Source organism: Rhagoletis pomonella, unplaced genomic scaffold (genome assembly GCF_013731165.1).
Source record: "Rhagoletis pomonella isolate Grant_MI unplaced genomic scaffold, Rhpom_1.0 Rhpom_scaffold_00003, whole genome shotgun sequence".
Lineage (NCBI taxonomy): Eukaryota > Metazoa > Arthropoda > Insecta > Diptera > Tephritidae > Rhagoletis > Rhagoletis pomonella.
The window spans coordinates 72,038,116-72,058,310 of NW_023458557.1; the positions used below are offsets into that span (position 1 = coordinate 72,038,116).

Here is a 20,195-nt window from a genome sequence, read left to right on the forward strand (position 1 = left end):
TTGTATTTAGGTAAAACCAATAAAAATTAGTGAAAAATTCACTTGTGCTCTTATTTTAACTTTTTTTTTTAATACCTGCAAACAATGGCAAACCTTCGAGTGTACTTCTGAAATAAGAAAGCTTCTTCGGAGAAAGAGTAAAAGTCACAACATCAAATAGCAGAACACGAAATGGAGGAGAAGCTCGGGCAATCACGTAGAAAACGTTTAAGCGCCAAACATTCATTTATTGGAATCAAATATCATATCGATACCTGAGTAACCGACCTATATCGGAAGCCAGTTCAAAGCACCCTATCTCAGAAAATTTTGCAAGAACGACCTAATAATAAGAAATACAAATTTTTCTTTGTATGGCAGATGAGCCCCTCTAATGTCCACATACAATTTACTTCAAACAAAGTTAAATAAGTCTTTCTTAACTGATAGTTTACAATTGACCTAAAACAATTCACAGCTTCACATTCTGACATTTCATCTCAACGAACTGTCATCTTCTATGCCCCTACTCATTTTAGAGTGTACTTACGTCGTGTATCGTAGTTTAAGCTTCAGCATCAACAGAATCACAAGTCAATTCAATCGATCAAATAATTAAAATACAACTTAGAAAATCCACTGTTTTAAAATAAAGAAAAACATAATTTAAAGTCAATTACAATAAAAATAGAATTACATTTTAATTTAATGTACTTTGAAAAGTCCATAACAAAAATTTAAAACGTAATTATGAATAAACTGCTGGTCCATTTCTTGGTGGTGACAGTTCTCGTATATAAAGGTACATTTTCAACCCATAAAACTTTAACCACGATTGGTGTAAGAACAAGCTAATGTGATCAAGATTTATAACTATTTGTCTCTCTTTATATTTAACTTTATTTTGTTTGATAAAATAGTAATAAAATAAAGTACACAAAATATATTCTCATTATATAAGTGCGATTCTGTTCTGCGCAAGTCATTAAATACTCTATAGAATAGTCGCCCTTCACCACCAAAACTTTAAACTACATCTGTATAATGCATGCAATGAATGTGTGTGTGTGTATGTAGGTCAAAGTTTACAACTCAAATCCTGCAGAAGAAAAGAAAAAAAAAAAAAACAAAACAAAAAAGCAAAATGTTTGTATGACAACAAAGGTTCAGCTTTCGCGTATATCCTTCTGTATGTACGTTTATTTACTCTTAGTAATGTATTTAGTTGAAAATATTAAGAACATTTGAATATGAAATATTTTTCATCAAACCAGGTAGTAAATTTTTTGAATAATATACAATTTGCATTCATTTTCAAGTTATTTCCGTACCAACACAAGCGCAAACAGAGGTTCCTCAAGATGACGAAGATGAAGATTGGGATGAAGACGATGACTCGTCTGAGGTAGACGACGATGGACGAGTTTATAAGAATCCTAGAAACTCGCCATCAACTGAATGTCCACGTGATGAAGAGCAGGCAACACTACTTGGACAAAAATGTTTGAGAAAATGTTCCTCGGATGAGGATTGTAAAAGTAAAAAGAAGAAGTGCCTATGTGATGGTGTATGTGGAATGTCTTGTATTAAGCCAGGTGAGCAATGACTCGCTTACTTCAGCTTTATTTATTATTAAAGGTGCACCTAAGCTGAAAAAAAAGTTTCTAAAAACTCGAAAGCATCAAGATTTGAACGGTATTGTCAAATGTACGCTCGAATTTCGAGCTTTCCAGTTTTTCGAGTTAAAGGAAATTTCCATATTTAGGTGTTTCACAAGATGTCCTCGTCTGTCATAAATAGACTGCGGATTTTTATGCAAGAAACGTAAAATGTTTTAGTGGATGTTTAATTGTTTCGCAACCATATATTCACATCCAAAAACGACTTCTACCACTCTTTACAATATGCAAAGAAAATGCAAGTTATATGCAAGTTGTATGCAAGTTATATGCAAATAAAAAACAAAAAATCACGTTAACGCATGTAATTACAAGAATAAGTAAATTAAATGTATGTACGCAGTTGATGGCGTTTAGGATTTAAATGTCAAGCACAAATTTGTGAAAACAAAGTACAAAATACTACGTAAATTTAGGTGTAGTTAAGACAATCATTTTCTCTAGATTTTGAATGCAGAACTGGTGACGTTTATCGGTTAAAAAGAGTTTTTATGCGGAGAAAGAACGCTCAACATCACAAGATGTAACAGGAGCATATTTTAATTTGCTCCAAATGTGACTGGGAATTTGAATGTCCGTTGCAACTTCGTTGTTATCGCCCGATAGTATTTTTGCTACCTTTGATATGTCCTCGAAGCGGGGTTCCTTTTTAAAATTGCACCAATTTTAGCCGACACTATCTGCCCATATGGTCCAAGCGTAGCTTGCAGTCCTTCAAATGTCCTTGTTACCATGGTCATGGATTCTGTCAGAAGGACTTCTCGAGATTCCAATTTTTTTATGCAATTTGGCAAACTTCCAAAATTTGTTTTAATATATATATATATATATATATTTAATATTCCTTACAATATTGATGCGCCAAAGTCCCTTACGTTTAAAAAAAAAAAATGCAAGTAATATGCAAATATGCTAGTAATATGCAATATGCAATTTATATGCAATATGCAAAATATGCAAGAATAAATGTTCGACTTCATAATTTTTTATCAACAAAATGCATTTCCAAAATTAAAATTGAACTCTGATTTTTAAGATTTATCGAATCCTAAATAATATAAACTTATTATTTGTTCGATGGATCAAACCGGATTTTTAATCACGTAGCCCTGGCTGTAAATTCTATATAGACGACAAGCTACACCATCTTTAATGCCATGCGAAATACTTCTTTAACTCGATTAACTAACTTTAATAACTTTATACTAAGTCAGCGCTGTCGGGCAAACTATCCTTACAAATACGCCCCTATTTTTTGTGTCGTTTGTTAAGCTATTAAGCTATGAAGTTAAGATAGGACAGGTTGACGGCTATCGACCAGTTGAAATGAATTAACTCGGGGCCCTTTTAACCATTATATAATTTACGACTTATGAAGCTCGTCGTGAAGCACCCAACTATTTGATTATTTGATAATTTAAATAACAATTGATACTTTTACAGATAGAGAATGTCCCGAATTGGCACAACCATCACTGGGTCAGGTATCTGTTGCAGGCAGACATTTTAGCGCTCGTGCTACATACTCATGCCCTCATGGTTATCATGTTGTTGGCCTGCAGAGTCGTCTCTGTCAAGCAGATGGCAATTGGGCTGGAGCCGAACCGGCATGCAAGCAAAATAGTAAGTGAAATAGATTTGACACTGAATTTCACGCAAAGTATACATGTATTTTGAAATTAAACTCGCAGTCTGCGAACATATATTCTAATCCAAGATCCACTAATTGGATACTGAATTTGCCTCCGAAATCAAATTTAAAAAAAGTTTTTCCATTTTAAAACATATATAAATACACAATGAGAGTATTATGGCTCCAAGATTACAGTGAAATACCAGGTACAGTCAGTCAATAAAGTTTAGGTACAGCGAATTTTTTACAATACGAACAACTATTTTTTAAATATTTTATTTCTCGCTAACTTTTTTTTTTCTACAACAAAAACCTCAAAAAACAGAGTTCCAATCCTTGTGCAGAATTAAAGAAAATTTATTCAAATATTGCACTTTTTATTTACGCTCTCTAGAAAAAAGTGCAGTTTTTTAGCCCTTTCAATTCTAGTATAATAAAGTGCAAGTATACGGAAGCTAGGACTTACCATTGATTTTTGGCAAATTTTTTTGTTGAAGGTGTCGCACATTTTTTCCAAATAAAAAAATTATCGAACATTATTTTATATGAAGAAAATGAGCGACACCTTCAAAAAAAAATGCTAAAAATCAATGACAAGTCCTAGCTACCTCAAAGTTTCACTTTGTTGTATTAAAATTGAATGGGCTAAAAACTGCGTACTCAGATTTTTTCTAAAGAGTGTAAATAAAAAGTGCAATATTTGGATGAAAATTTGCAGAATTTTATTTAATTTTGCATAAGGTTTAGAACTCTTATTTTTGAAGTTTTTGTTGTAGAATTAACCATATTTTTATAAAAAAATTTACGAAAAATAAAATATTTAAAAAATAGTTTACAGTATTGTAAAAAATTGTACTACCTAAACTTTATTGACGGCTGTACCTGAACTTTATTGACTGACTGTATGTATGTATATCCGAAGCTCACAAACTACCATTAACACCTCCAACGAAGCGGGAGATATACATACGTACAAATGTATTAAGTATCTGTGAAGTAGAGATGGGCACGGGCCTAAATAGTAGGGCCCGGCCCGCCACGACGGGACACGCCCCAGCCCGGAAATAAAGAGCCAACTTTTATTGTATGTACATATTTTGAATTTCGTGTTTATGTACATACATATGTATATTTACTTAAGCGAATCAATTTTTTACATCAAAGATTTTTATAATATATTTTCTGGGAAGTAGAAAAAGTGGAAGGTAATTTATGTACAGATATGTAAACAAAACTACGAAGTATCTTATTTTTTCTATCGGTTTCCAAATATTTCTTCTTTGCTTTTCTGTTATCAAAAGAGTTTTAAATACATATCGTCACTAGACACGAATAAGGGCGCGAGCGCATATGTTGACGGCGAAAAAAGACGCATCAAAAAACTTAAGCGTCAAAAACTCTTAACATACTTCGCCGAAGTTTTTCATAAGCATATATTTTCGCAAACTTTTTTAACGCGTCTTTTTTCGCCGGCAAAACACTATAGCGCCTTTATTCCTGTGTAGTGACGATATGTACTTTTTTTTTTTGTATAAAAACAAAAGCTCATCTAAATTTGTAGTACTAGCAACGGGCTTTTTCGTGCTTATTCGTGCTTTTATGAAATTTTCCTGAACGCCCATGCACGCACGAGTTCGTGTTGACAGCGAATATTCCGGTCCGTACACGCGGTCTCACGCAGGGGCCCGTCGTGCCCCGGCCCAAAGCCCGGCCCGTGCCCATCTCTACTGTGAAGTAAACATACCGCCAACGCCTGGAACGGCCCTATCTGCCTTCAATACTTTCCACGACGCGAGTATGCCGCTTTCGGTTTAGAAAATCCTTATAAGAGTTCCTAGTAAAATCGCAAACCTTACCAGTTGGTTAAAGGCCATTATACCTTTTTGAAAACCAGAAAAGTGATTAGAGGAATAAACAAGCAATTTTTAACCAAAAAACTAAACCGACTTCAATTCTCATATAAAAATTTAGGATTATCGTTAATTTCTTCATGATCCAATGATCGGATTTAAACGAAATTAAAATGAGGCCACCTGTGAGGTAACATCTTTCCTTTAAAAAAAGGATTATAGAAATCGGTTAATGTGGTCCAAAGTTATGCATACATATGCATATACAAAAAAAAATAAATATATTCCGACGAGCTGATAGCCTTCTCCTTTTTGTGAAGTCGGTTAAAAAGACCTATGTATTTATATTTTTTGGCGGAAATGAAAATGTGTGTAACTTAACAGTAGTAACATTTCGTAAATTCTATAATCTGGGAGGAGCTATATTTACGGGGCAATTCTGGCAACTGTCTTGAAAGCTCTTTTCTGTCTTTCGAAAGACTGATTACAAGATCTGCTAAGAAATATATCTTTGTTTATTTTTTTTTAAACAATAAAAACTAAAAACTAAATCAAAAAAGTAAAAAAACGGCCTTATTCATAAAAAATAAAATAGGTTTATATAGAGTTTTTCGATCTATAGAGAAGTTATAGTTTTCTTTATTTTTTATGAATTTGGGTGTAAGTCTTTAAAAATGTAAGTGAGATTAAAAAAAATATATATTTTTTTAAATAGTAAAACAAAAATTAAAATAAAAAACAAAAAAATCAAATAAGTTCCTAAAAATTAAATGAAATTAAAAAAAAAATTATTTTCTTTTTAAAATAAAACTTTACTTTAACAGCCTACTGCATTTCAAATTAGTTGTTTTGGAGCTAAACAAAATTTTTATATCCACAGCAGTGTTGCCAGAACTTTTTGGGGTGACCGGCTAGATTGGACAAAAAAACGGCTAAAAACGGCTAAAATGTTTCAACTAGAATTAACTTTTTCTTAATACATAAATTACAATTAGAAAGACTAGTAAATCCATTAAATTTTTTTTTGCTAACAAAGATTATTCCTAGCTAAGCTGTACACCACTTTATTTAACAAAGGAAATGTTCATGTTTGTATTACTTAAATATAAAAACAGAGATAAATTACAAACTTATGGCAATTTCTTTTCTATTAAACAATTTTGCCTTCTTATAAATATTGTAACATTTGCAGTAGGTTGCTGTTTGTCCCGCAAAATGACTATATTAGCAAAAAGTATGGCACTTTTGCTTAGGCGGAGGGCAATATATTGAGAATTTAACACGTAAAGTTGTGAAAGGGCTGAGGAAAACAGAGCAACATTATTTCGAGAAAAATGCCATGATACAAACACAGAAGGTAGTTTAATATATTAACATTCGCTATTGTTGCCGAACTTTTAACAAGTTTATGACATTTAACTAAAATCATGCCACCAGATTCACTAGTAGACAAAATTTTGATTCTTGTAAAAGTAAAAAAAAATAAGTTAGTGAAGTTGGATGAAAATATTAAAAGTGTTGCGCGTTTCCAAACTGTCAGAATTCGGTACACCTGAGTAAAGATTCGAAAATAAAGTTCTTTGCCTTTCCGAGGTTAGGTTACGTAATACGTGCAGTTCGACGACAAATTGCTGACGCAAAATATTTTTTAACCTCTAAAAGATGTACCGTTATCCATGGAACAGGAAGGAGGTCGAGTTAAAATGATGGCCTGCAACTTGTAACAGTACCAATTTTTGGATTCTCGGAATTTTCTGATAAAGATGTGGTGCTGCTAAAAAATTTTTATTCATAAATATTAGCACGAAACTATGTATTTGTGACAAGAATTATCCACATAAGATGAAAACTATTGCAGTTTCATTTTATAAAATTTTTGTTTATAGAAAAATGCATAAGTAAGACAGTTTGGGTACGGTTCGGTTATTTGTACAATGATTTTGGGTTATCGTGTCCAAACACGTGACCCGAATAAATAAAAATTTTACATATACGTCTAGCAAAGGGATTAAGCTTTCATTTAAAACAAAGATTTCGGTTTGAAATATGCGCATTTATTGTAAATTTGGAGGTGGATTTTGCGCAAAAATACTGTGGATGGCGTAACCGGAGTTGGACTGATGAGGTTATTTCTTCTAGTGCGGCTGAAGGCCACCAACTCAGCAAAATTTGCAACTTTCTAATCAGCTAAAATGGCGCGTCCCAGTTTATATGTAATTGTGTCACATTATAATCGGCTCACTATCTGAAGACTTTTCGGGTTAGAAAAAATTGTTTTTCAATTTTATATAACACAGCCCGACAGAAAAAAAAAATTCTCAGGGATAAGACTAGCCATTTCTAATAGATTTTGGATCACTAAATTTGTAAAAATAAAAACTTGTATATTTGAATTTTAATAAAATAAGGCGAATAGCAAATAGCAAAATCGGCTAAAACCGGCTAATTTTTTTTTGCAAAACGGCTAACAAATCGGCTGCCGGCTAAACCGAATTTTCTTCAGCTGTTTGCTATCGTAACCGGCTAAATCTAGCCGGAAAACGGCTAAAATGGCAACACGGATCCACAGCATACAAATCATATCTAAAAACATAAATGGAAGATATAATGCACCAATCTAAGTGATTTTCACTGTTGTTGCGATCGGTAACACAATATAATGCGCTTAGATGCCTAAATAAAGGAGTTATATCGCAAAATCTTGTATTTGAACAATCAGTGGTATAGGACATATATGTAGATAATACAGCACCGATCTTGACGAAACTATCTCACGAAATTCTGTCAAAATAAAAGAGTTTTAAAGTAAAACCCCATATCTGAACAATCAGTTGTATGGGGGCTATAGGTTATAGTGGCCCGATCTTTGTCATTTTCACTGTTAGTATACTGTTGATAATGGGTGAAAATAGGGCGGAATTTCATGTTCCTAGCTGTATAAATGGAGGAGTTATTATAAAAAAATCTCATATCTGAACTATCGGTTGTATGGCACCTATATGTTGTAGTGACCCGATCTTTGTAATTTTCACTGCAAGTATTCTGTTGATAACGAGCTATATGTTATAGTGGTCTGATTTTTCCGGTTCCCACAAATGATTAATACATTATAAAAATACTTACCACATCTCATTCAGATATCTCGAAAACTGAGAGACTAGGTTGCACACAAACAGACGGACAGACGGACATGGCTAGATCGACTCAGCTCGACGTTCTGATCAAATAAGTATACATTTGAGTGGGTCTATCTCTTTTTATTCTGGTACTTACAAACATCGGACCAAAGTTATAATACAATTTCATGCTCATGAAAGGTATAACAACTTTAATTGGAAACAGAACAAGTAAGCCCCTAATTATGAACGAAATCGGACCATAAATACTGGTTTACTAAATATGTCGACCCGTGCGCCACCTATCGTCAAAACTTTTAGTGAAAAAGAATCATGTAGTTAATATACGTTCTAAGATTGAACCGAATCGGACTGTAAATACGGGTTCTCAAATATCTCGACTCCGGCGCCACCTATTGGATTAACTCGTCTTTCATATTGCATTGTGATTTGCCATTAACAAATATACATACACAGCAAGTTTTATAAAAGCCTGTATAAACAAATTTTATTTAAAGCAATTCTGGCTCATTTGTATAAACAAATTAAATAAAAAATGAAAAAAATCCGTTGCCCGAGGATTCGAACTCGGAGCCCTCGAATGGCACACCAGTGCTTTGCTCACTCGGGAAGTGAGCTTTGTTTGTAAGATTTCCGTGCAAGAATAACCAAAATCTTTCAAACTATCTTACCTACTGTCTTTCAATTGTCTTACCCAAGACTTTCAACTATCTTAGCCAGAATCGCCCCGTTAATGAGCTGTTGTTTTAGAAATTTTATTTATAATTTTTAAATAAACACATATATAGGCTACTTGATATATTTTGCATTGATAATTTATGTTTTCGTTTTCAAAACTTTCTACAATCCTTTCCAGTCCTTCAGCGGCTTCCTTGTTGACCCAGCAATTTTTTTGTTTTTGTGCGGAAATCAAAAATAAAAGAGTGAGTCATAAATCAGAGCTGCAGCTGTAGTTGTTTGGTGAAAGGGAACGTCTCTACTCCAATTTACTTTTGAATTCCCAACAAAAAACTTTTCACAAGTAAATGGTGGTGCACATGATTCAACAACTACAGGTTGTAGCAATCGTACCAAAACAAAATTTACCGTTGGTATGAACTCCTTGTGTCATCCACATCTTCTTTATCTATCCATATTCGTAAGTATATGTATACCCTGCATACCAGGATTTCATAGAATTCTGAAAGGTTTAACAATTTTTTTAAGAATTTTCTTTAAGAAATCGTACAGAAATTTCTTTACTAGTTCTTGTCGACCGCTTCATATGTTTTTCTTTATAGATTTCTAAAAGAATCGTAACAAATTTCCGACACTCTTAAAGATTTCGGGAGCATTTGTTTGCAGGGTATACATATAAGTATATGTGTATGTATACGCGGATATGTAAATAAAACAAAACAGACGATAATTTGACACAAGCGTGCTCATAAGAAGAAGCATAGCTTCTATCGCTATCACCTGTAATTAGGTTCGTTCGCGTAGCTGTTAATTGTTCATGTTTAACCAAAACTTACAGGTTTTTGCGTTCGCGTACGCAAAAAACTTGCAAAGTAGGGGAAATTGAGAGAGCAAAGTGACATTTCATTTTGAGGGGAAGCTGTTAGTTTCTGTTGGAAAAATTTTTGCCAACAGCAATTTGCCAACAGGGAAACAGCTGATCAAAAACAGCTGGTTGGCATTTACGCAAATCACAAAATTTAATTTGATGGTTTGGAAGATAAAAATTACAAAATGCGACTAATTAAACTTGTAAGAAATAAGTAGTTATTTGTTTAATCAATAAACTGTGTCAGTATAACACTTTGCGATGACTTTTCGTACGTTTTAAATTTTACACTTTTGTATGTAAACAAAAATTATATCAGCTGTTCGTCTAACTTGCAAGTTTCTGCAAATTTTCTGTTCGCGTACTATTTTGGATATTTCTCACTTGTGAGCGAACAGATGACATTTCGCCGGAATTTGGCAGTTGGTTGGTTTCTGTTGGAGATTTTAAACGAACGCACCTATTGATGCGCCTTGGGTGGTGCACTAGAGCTGTAAAACTATCGATAGTCATCCCATTCGATGTTTTCGATAGTTTGCATTGAAACTATCGATAGTTTCGGATAATTTTAAAATGCATTGACAAAGCTATTTTGTATAGACATTTAGTTTTATTTACTTTAAAGCGATTCTGGTTCATTGGCTTTTGCATTTTCTATTTGCTTTTACACGCTTAAATTTTGTTGAATTCCAGTTTTTGGTTCTTTAAATGGGAAACAACGAAAATGTCGAAAGGAAAGAAAGAAACTTGAAACCACTTGACGGTACAGACGCATATATACTATTCCCTTTTCTTCTCAACCCCTCTATTCCACTAGCAAGCAACCGCTACAACAACAACAACAACAACAACAACAACGACAAAAGCAAGCAGAAGTTATTTCAATACTTGATCCGTGTAAAACCCGGTAATAGGTAAAAAATTTATTTGTAAGTAAATTAATGTTGCCAAGTTCCCATTTTCAAAAATAAAGAAATGCATACAAGTAGTACATATAATATACAGGCTAATTCTTAATACTCTCGGGGAGTTTGTTCTCCGGGAATTAGTTTCTCCCGAGAAAGAAATCCCCCAATGATTAACTCCCAAGAGAAATTCGAACTTCGAAAAAGCTGGTTGACCCTTTTTTGAGAGCTCAACTCCGCCAATTAATATGAAAAATCCTCAGGGAGTTTTTATTCATGATAGGAGGAAAGGGAAAAGAGAGAAAACTCCCGGGGAGTTTCTGTTCAGAATCGGCCTGATAAACAATATGCATATTTCCTCAAACAAAAACAATCGATAGTGGCCAACGACCACTCCAAAGTGCAAAAAATAGAATCATTCTATAGTACCATCGTAAGTTTAACAGCTCTATTGTGAACCATTAGTCCAATATGCTTTCAAATACCGTGTTCGCGAAAAATTCTCAGCTCTATATGTCTTTTATTGACAGCTCATCATGTCCTATTACCCTTTCCCGTTTTCGGACGCGCATCAATTTATTCACGATTTATCTCATCAAATATGTAAATCTCTAATTGTTGCTAATGCTTTAAAGCCCTCTACATAAAAGAGAAAATTTTCAAATAAAAATAGCTGTTTGTGTCGTTGATGAATAGGAAAAACAATAATGGCCTTGATGTGCTCCTCGTAGAATCCCTTATGAAGCAACAAAAGATTCGGAAGACATTCAATCAATGTTAACAACACAGACTCTCTTACATAAGTAGAATAAAGTCCAATCAATAAAACATACTAAACATACTAGCTTGTTGATTAAAATCCAATTTAAAACTTAGTCAAAAGCTTTGAGGACGTCTGTGTATACACAAAAAGAGTAAAGTCAGAATTTTAATGCTCTCACCCCCTAGGATTGGTCTATGTCGAAAAAAATAAACCCTATTTTCTTATTTTGAAATAAAAAAGGTATTTACGAGGTCGCTCAAAGTTTTCATGTATTTTATATTGGGAAATAATGGAATTATGGAATTCTTGAAAATCAATATTTTTCGATCGGAAAACTCTGGTTCTCTTCGGGAGACTTCCAATAAAAATACCCAATTGTTTATTTGACCAATTTTTAATACTAACGACTTCTTCTTGGTGCCCCCATTGCATTTTTTGTGGTGTTTGGGGGTTTTTGACGGATCTATAGATTATAGTTACTATGAAAAAATGGTTAAATAAAGGGAAATTGTCTAGGTGGAGAATAATATTTGACTAGTGAAACAAAAGTAAATGCGCCTAGGCCACTCTGTAGAAGTGAAACTTACGTTACATATCTAGTTCGTCTCATAACACTGTAGGGACAACGCCTAGACACGTAAACTTAATTTTGGGTCTTTGTGTTTGGATACATACATATGTATGTATACCGTTTTTCTAGATCAGGTCATTTTCTCAAGATATTTTGATTTTTATGAAAAAAAAACATAATTTAACAATTAAAAAACGATCACCATTTTGTATTTTTTCATTTGCGTTAAGGCAGTGTCACACGATTGGGCATTTGCCAAATTTTATGCAAATCGTATTTCAATCATTTGAATGCACAAATATGTATCCCAATCCCGACAAATAGTTTGTACAAATTTGTTCAATTGAAGCTCGCTGCATTGTACCAATCGTTTGACTACAAAAAATTATCTTCCCAATTTTTTTTTTGTTTTATACCAAGGGCCCCATATAAAAAATGTAAAAATCTGTACAAATGTACCAATCGTATGACACGGCCTTTAAAGCCTATTCTATTGCCACAAAAAATTTGCTACTAACGATGAAAATATGTAATAATTTTTAGAATGAAATAGAAGCAAGAAATATACGCCATATCGTACATGGCCGAACTCGTACATAGCCGTATGAGTAATACATTCCATTCGCAATGCAAATTTAAAATGAAAATTTCTTTGGAAAATCACTTGATCTCAAGGCACATTGAACAGGTGGTATCAGCAGAGCTGCTGATTTGATTTTTTAATTCAATTTATTTGGTTTCGAAAATGTCAAAAATTTTTAATTTCTTCTCATAAAAATTCTATATTGTTAAAATCTATTTGTGTGTGAAACCTTTTTCCATACAAGGCAAGCTATTGAATAGAAGCTTTCGGAACGTTCACCCAACTGGGCCTTGCAAAGGATAGGTCAATGCTTCGAGAAACAAAAAAATTTATTAAGAAAGATAGTTGCAGCAATTTTTATTTTTTCCAATTAAAATTTTTTTATTTTTTTTTTGTATTTCACATCGGACGCTTTTATTAAAAAGAAAAAAAAACAGAAAAGTTTATGTCACTTTCGATACCAGAAGCAACAACAAAATACACGCAAATCTTGTTTTTGCTCTAATGCTACTACCTGTTAGATATGCCTTGCCTGATCTGGAAAAACGGTATATAGATCCGTAATCTGCGAAATACATATATATATTTTTTTCCTTTATTTGCCCATTAGAAACTAGGTAATGAGAGTCATTAAACGAAAATTCCCTTTGGGGACATTCCATTCTTTGACCGAGGTGTTTTCAAACCCCTTTAAACAAGACTCCTCAAAACGTTCTAAGTTTATACTAAAAAAACGGGAAGGTTCCCAGTGGCGATGCCAGATTCGATCTTACCAATTATTGTGAGATATTCCAAACACGCCAGAGCATTTTGATATTATTTCTGAGGAATTACTTGTGAAATTCTATATAAAATTCTATATATTCCTATGGGTAGCTCTTTCGCCGTGGGGTAGCTCTGTCGCCGCCAAAATAATGATATGCATAAGAGTACGTGTTAAAATAATTTGAAAGCTTTGTTCCGTAGCCTGTCATTTCCCATGTGTTTTAAGCTTAAATAAGTAAATGGTTTCCCACATTTTTGTAAGAAAAAAATCTTTTATCCTTGACCACCCAGGGGTCTGAAGGGGTAATTTTTCAATTTAGTTTATAAAAATGTTTTAATGCAATTTCTGTATACTGTTCGTATGAAAAAAGTGTCCATTTATGCAGTGGCAAATTTTGAAAAATGTTGCTAAATTATATTAATCTGTATTTAAAACTTGAAAAGTCTGAACTTCTTAATTTGCCTACTGAAAAGTTAAAAGAAGCAACATTTACAGCAACAAAATTGTAAACAGCCGTTTGTCTGCTCTCTTTATTGAGCTCTCCGCTCCAAAGGGTAAATAGTTTACTACTGAAAGTATCAAAATAGACTACGAAACTAGCTCACATATCGCAAAAGTGGCAACACAAAACATGGTGGCACACAGAGTTGCCATATGTACGGATTTCGCCCCATTTTGGGGATTTCTGAAACCATTTGGGGATAGATTTTTTCGTTTGGGGATGTGGGGATTTGATGGGGATTTTTGTTTGGTTTAAAATATTCATATTGAAATTAAAATACATATATTTTACTGCCTGCCCTTAAAAATTTCTCAAACAAAGATTTTCTTACTTTATTATTCGTGGAAAAATGCCTGTTTTAATTGCTTTGGCTGAACACACAATTTTCTCTCACTTCATTACACCAAATTGTAAAAGGATCGCTATGATTGGCATTTACCGAGTGGACTGCATATATTTCTGATTTCCTTAGTGTAAATAGAATTTTACAAAGTGGCAAGCGCACAAAAGAAATTGACGAACTTACAGACAGCAATGGGAATAGGAACCTTGGGCCGAAGGTATGTTGTTAAATAGTTTCCAAAAACCATAAAAAATAAGCAACCGCTGTACGTAAATAACCAAATGATCACATATATATGTACACATATACAACTGTGAAAATTTGTAATATAAAAGAATTCAAAACTGTAAATAAACTGAATACATATTTTTTTATTTCTTACTTAAGGGGATTTAAATGGGGATATAAAAGAAAAATGGGGATTTTTTTGGGGATAATTGCATAACTCGTGAGAGGGGAGACCAGGATGTTTGCGTGGATAAAATATTGTCGTACGTTACTTTCGACAGGTTTTGGGAAATTACGATTGAAGTTTGGAATGCAAACACGATTACAGATTTTCTCCAAGGTATCGGAGAATGTTATTTGTAGACTGTGGATTTTTATGCAAAATACGGAGCTTATAAATATGTACCACAAAACTATAAGCAAATTTGTATGGTACATATTTTTAGGCTCCGTTTTCTGCATAGAAATCCGCAGTCTGGTTATTTGTTTGTGCGCGACTACTAACAGCAAGTAATCAAGAAAACCCGAAAAAAAAATTACAAATTATATGGCATTCGAACCCGGACCCTTCTGAAAGCTAACAAATATTAGCAAGCATCTCTGCGAGCTCACCTACAGCCACAACATGCAAGTGTGTTTTCAAATGGTCAATTTGAACCAAGGCCAAATCAAGCGATTGGTGCATTTGTACATTTTGATAGTTAGAGAGTGGTGTTGTTTGGAAATTATTTTATTATTCTGAACTCATCTTCGATACAAATGTCTAGACAACACAACTCTGTGATCGGTCAACCAAACTTTTCACAGTTACAGGATGGCGTTGTTTGAATTTTTTTCATTGAGCTGAGTTATTGAGTTTGTTTTAAAAAAATACTTTTTATGTTAAAAAATTTCAAATTGCTAACATGGGAAAACCCAAAATTACTCTGTTTGAAAAAATTATGTTCCTTTAGTTAAAAAATTATGTGATGTAGTTGTATGTATTTCATATGTGTTTCTTTATATTTTCACAGTTTACTGTCTAAAGCCGCCACAAATAGAGCATGCACGCCATTCTGCCCTACCCGAGCAGGAGACTTTCGATCTCGACTCAACAGTTCAATATCATTGCCACACTGGTTACGTAACAAATGGATTTCCTCGCGCCAAATGTCTTGCTATTGATGGTCAGGCCAGCTGGTACGGACCGGATATACAGTGCGAACGTAAGATCCATTATACATACAACGAGCTAAACGTTTAATTATGTATTAGTATTAATTTTGTTTTGGTTTTGTGTTTTTGTTTTGCTTGCAGCAAGATCTTGTGGACAACCACCGGATCCAGCTTATGGCTGGCACGCTGGCGAGTGTTATACATTTGGCTGTAAAATTAGTTACAATTGTGGCAATAACTATGAGTTGGTGGGTAAACATGAGCGCTACTGCCAATCAGATGGATCCTGGGTGCCAAAGGAACTACCCACCTGTGTTTGTAAGTAAACAATTATGCAATTTAACAAAATAAATTTCATTATTTTTCAATATTTTTTATATTAGCCAAAAATGATAATAATACCATCGTAGCTAACAAGTCGCTATAAGAGCTGTTACAGTAATTCAATAGAGTTATAAAATGCGAATCAAAAACCAAAAACAAAACCAAAACCAAATACGAAAAATAGTTATGAACTCTTTCAGCAAAATATATTAATGCAATATTTATTGCTTGCTTAATATCTCTTCAAACTCTAATTGTTGTCAGGTTCAAATGTTCAATAAACAATGTTACAAATAAAGTTACCGCAAATATATAAAAAATATACACAAAAAAGTCGTTTTATTCATAGTTGCATTTGGCTGGAACATAAATTCATCTAAAATACGTTTTCATTTGAATACATTTTCAATTTGCGGTAACTTGTTGGTGACGTTATGATAACTGTGATTGTCTAGTTCTCGAAAGGGAAAATTGTTTTTTTTTTTTGCTTTTCATTACAGAATTTGTTCAGTGATTCTCTTTGCCAATAATCTCCTAGTTCGGAACGGTACTTTTGATATTAGTACTTTCGTAAAAGTAATCATGACTAATCTAAAGCTGAGATCACACGATTTGTACATTTGGCTAAAAATTTGTCAAATTCATAGACAAATCATGTGAACGCTAAACTACATTTGTCATTTATCAGAGAAGCCAAATATTTGCCTTCTTGTGGCAAATTAAAAACAACCCTGGCGGCCAAATCGTGTGAACGCAATGCTGCTACATAAGCCAAATAAAAATTACGCAAATGACCAAATATGTGATTTGCCACTTGATGACAAATGCCAGTGACAAATATACAAATATTGTTGAGCGGTATTGCCATTTCGTGCTTGTGAACCTTTGTATTTTTTTTGGTAAAATTTTAATATTTAATAAAATATACGTATCCGAAAACTACGGAAAAATATTACGTTATTTGAAAACAATAATTTTAAAATATTAGCTCAAACTGAACATTTGAAAACATGTACATATACGTATTCGACAGTAACTGAGTGTGCAGAGAAGCGTGCGACTATTTGTAAGCTTTCATGAGGTCCCAGGTTCTTATGCCGACAGGAGAACATATTAAAAAGTATTTATAAAAGTATAATTAATTTCTGAGTATAATTAAGTGAAGTTCAGAATGAAAAATTTCAGAAAACCAACCGGAAAAGTATTCGTTTCACAACCCTTCGTGGCACTTTACTATTCACCTTTCTTTCAGTTTTCGGATCTCTTTCGGAAGTTTTTGCAGGCTATACACATATACATACATGCATATCGTCGTAAAAAGTACAAAACCGCGTATCGTCATTCTGCAAAATCGCGTAACTGACATTTGCTGCCAAGAATTGGATTTGCTTACAGAAGCTGTTGGCTCAATCCTTATCCATTCGTCCTGAAATATACTATCCAGAAATGCGACTGCTTTATAAAAAGAGAACCATTTTGAAATATGAGTGTATTTACTATCTAGATAATAATTTATGCAACCTCACATAGGCGGCTTTGCATTTTGTTGATACGCGATATTGTACTTTAAACAACGATATACAGATTATTAAAGACGATCTAAATTACACTGTGTGACAAAAAAAAAGTATATAGTTTTTTCGAGGTTCACACTTGTTATAGGTCTATTCAAGCAGTAAAATCTGCATACTCAGAATTTTAAATACACTCTCAAAATCTGGGCTTAAGTTCGAAACCCGCGTTTTTCAAAGGGTGACGCACAGGTATACTTGCTCGTAACTTCATTTCTGTTTACCCGGTGAAAAATACGTATATATGTATGTGATTCAAGATAAGACATTTCGGTGCTTACAGCAATGTTTAAATTGATAATTTATCTTAAGAAATGGCAAAGGGATCGGACTTAAAAAAAACTTTGTATGGTAGAATCCTGAAAAAAATGTTTTAAATTTCAAAAAAATGTGGTAGATCTCAGGTTTTGGATCAAACTTTGTACAAAAATTGCAAACATTTTAATTAAAATCTAAAACAAAATTAATTTTATTATAATAAAGTGCAAGATTGAAGTTGATAAAAATTGCGTTGAGTTTTGGCAATTTTTTTCCTTGACAGTTTCGAACATATTTTGAAAGATTTCTGCAACCTTGCGGAGTGCTGCCAGCTTTTATTTTTATCACGTCGCGATGTAGCGAACAAATGTGGCTCGTTCCAGAAATGCTATTTGGGATTTGCCGATTTCGACAATTCTCAAGTAAAAGTAAACAACGCTTTAGAAATTTGTGATGCACTGAAATTTGCTAATCCTTCCACAAAAATACCCGTTTTTTATCATTTTCGCTATTAATTCTTTTTATAAATCATATATTTTGCAATTTAACACAATAAAACCACGTTTGATGTCGAAAAATTGAATATTGACAAAAATTTACTATTTTACAGTTTATTTTATCCTCCCATTCTCCCTGTTGTTAGTGTTTAGTGTTGGACAATTTTTGTTCTTAAAATTAAGAAAATTATGTTGAGCAAAACTAAAACTACTCAAAAACGCGAATATGAGGTGGATTTCAGACCTGGTGCGGTAGATGTGCTCAAAAATGTGGCAGATCTACAACTATGTGGTAGAAGTCCGATCACTGAAAGGAATCTTACAGAGTATATGCAAAATTTTAATTTTTAACATTTTTATACCCGAGCGCACTTGAGCACAAGGGTATATTAATTTTGTTCACATAACGGTTGTTTGTAACAGCCAAAACTAATGGAGATAGATATAGACAAATGTATACATAAATGATCAGAATGAAAAGAGAAATCAATTAAGCCATGTCTGTCTGTCCGTCCGTCTGTCCGTCCGTCCGTGTACACGATAACTCGAGCAAAAATTTAGGTATCTCAACGAAATTTGGTATGTAGGTTCCCGTTAATCCAAGGTAGGTTGGTATTGGGCTGTAACCACGCCCACATCCCATATAACGGTAATTTTCGGAAATACGAAAACTGCTATATTTTAGTAACTACTGAAGATTATTCACTCAAAATTGATATTTACATCAATATTTAGACGAAAAATAAGAATAATATAAATTTTTGGAAAATGGGCATAGCCACGCCCACTTATGGTTACATGTGTATATCTTGGTAACCGCTGCACCAATTTCTTCCAAACTTGGCACAGTTGTTCGCCTTGGTACAGCATACTAAATGGCCGAACATTTAAAAAATCGGACAATAACCACGCCCATATCCATATAACGGTAATTTAGAGATATACAAAATCTTCAATAAATCAGTAAATATTAAAGCTAATTTATTCAAAATTGATGCTTGCAACAATTCTTTACCAAGAAATACGTTATGGTAAAATTTTGGGAAATGGGCGTGTCACCGCCCGCTTATGATCACATATATGTATATCGGTAACCGTTCTACCAATTTGTACCAAACTCGGTACTTTTATTGTGCTTGGCACATAAAAGCAAAACGTTGAAAATTATTGAAATCAGACTAAAATTACGGACGCTTTTCATATAACGGTAAATTTCAGAAATGCTTGAAACTGCAATATTTCGAAATTTAAGGACGCTAATTTACTCAAAATTGATACACCATGGCTTACAATCTAGCGGTAGCTTTCGGAAAGGTGAAAAATCATATATTTAATACTTGCACCGGGTATTTAAGGTTCGGCTCCACCCGAACTTAGACTTTCTTATTTGTTTCATTTTAAATTACGACGTGTCCGACTATTTTGTTTACTAGTATTCATACCAAGGGCGCCAATTCTCAAGACAAATTAACCATTTATAAATGGTTGTAAACAACGAAATGTTTTCTCTTAAATGGCATATGTAAGTATTTTTCATCGGGCAAACAGAAATAAAGTTACGTGCAAGTATTATCTTCAACCCATGATACAAACATAGCAAGGTAGAACCGTTCTCTCAATTTGTCGGCCATGATTTTTTTTTAAGTTTTCCAGCATTTTAAAATTATATAAAATTGAAAATAAAAAATTGAAATTGTTCGAAATTGTTGTTGCTTGAGATTGAAAATGAAAATGTGTGTGTGAGTTTATGAGTAAATTTAAAAATTAAAATGTTTGGAAACGTCAAGAATTTTAAAAGTAACTCTCAGCGGTTCTACCTTACTATATTTTTATCATGCTTCAACCTATGAAAAACGCGTTTTTTACCTTCAGCCCAGATTTTGAGGGTGTATTCAAAATTCCGAG

The 20,195-nt window shown here is 33.3% G+C and overlaps 1 protein-coding gene across 5 annotated transcripts in view; it reads left to right on the top strand.

Moving 5' to 3' along the window:
- The first annotated feature begins 548 nt into the window (after window positions 1-548).
- LOC118735482 (protein lev-9) overlaps window positions 549-20,195 on the top strand; it is a 60,504-nt gene continuing 40,857 nt past the window's right edge. For 4 of the 5 annotated variants that reach the window (XM_036465265.1, XM_036465266.1, XM_036465267.1 and 1 more), the window contains exons 1-5: window positions 549-781; window positions 1,299-1,574; window positions 3,102-3,281; window positions 15,499-15,690; window positions 15,782-15,958. In XM_036465265.1, coding sequence (XP_036321158.1) covers window positions 730-781; window positions 1,299-1,574; window positions 3,102-3,281; window positions 15,499-15,690; window positions 15,782-15,958 — 877 coding nt within the window. In that variant the 5' untranslated portion in view covers window positions 549-729. Of the gene's footprint in view, window positions 782-1,298; window positions 1,575-3,101; window positions 3,282-15,498; window positions 15,691-15,781; window positions 15,959-16,023; window positions 16,294-20,195 lie in introns of those variants that run through there. The other variant, XM_036465269.1, reaches the window with a different exon arrangement.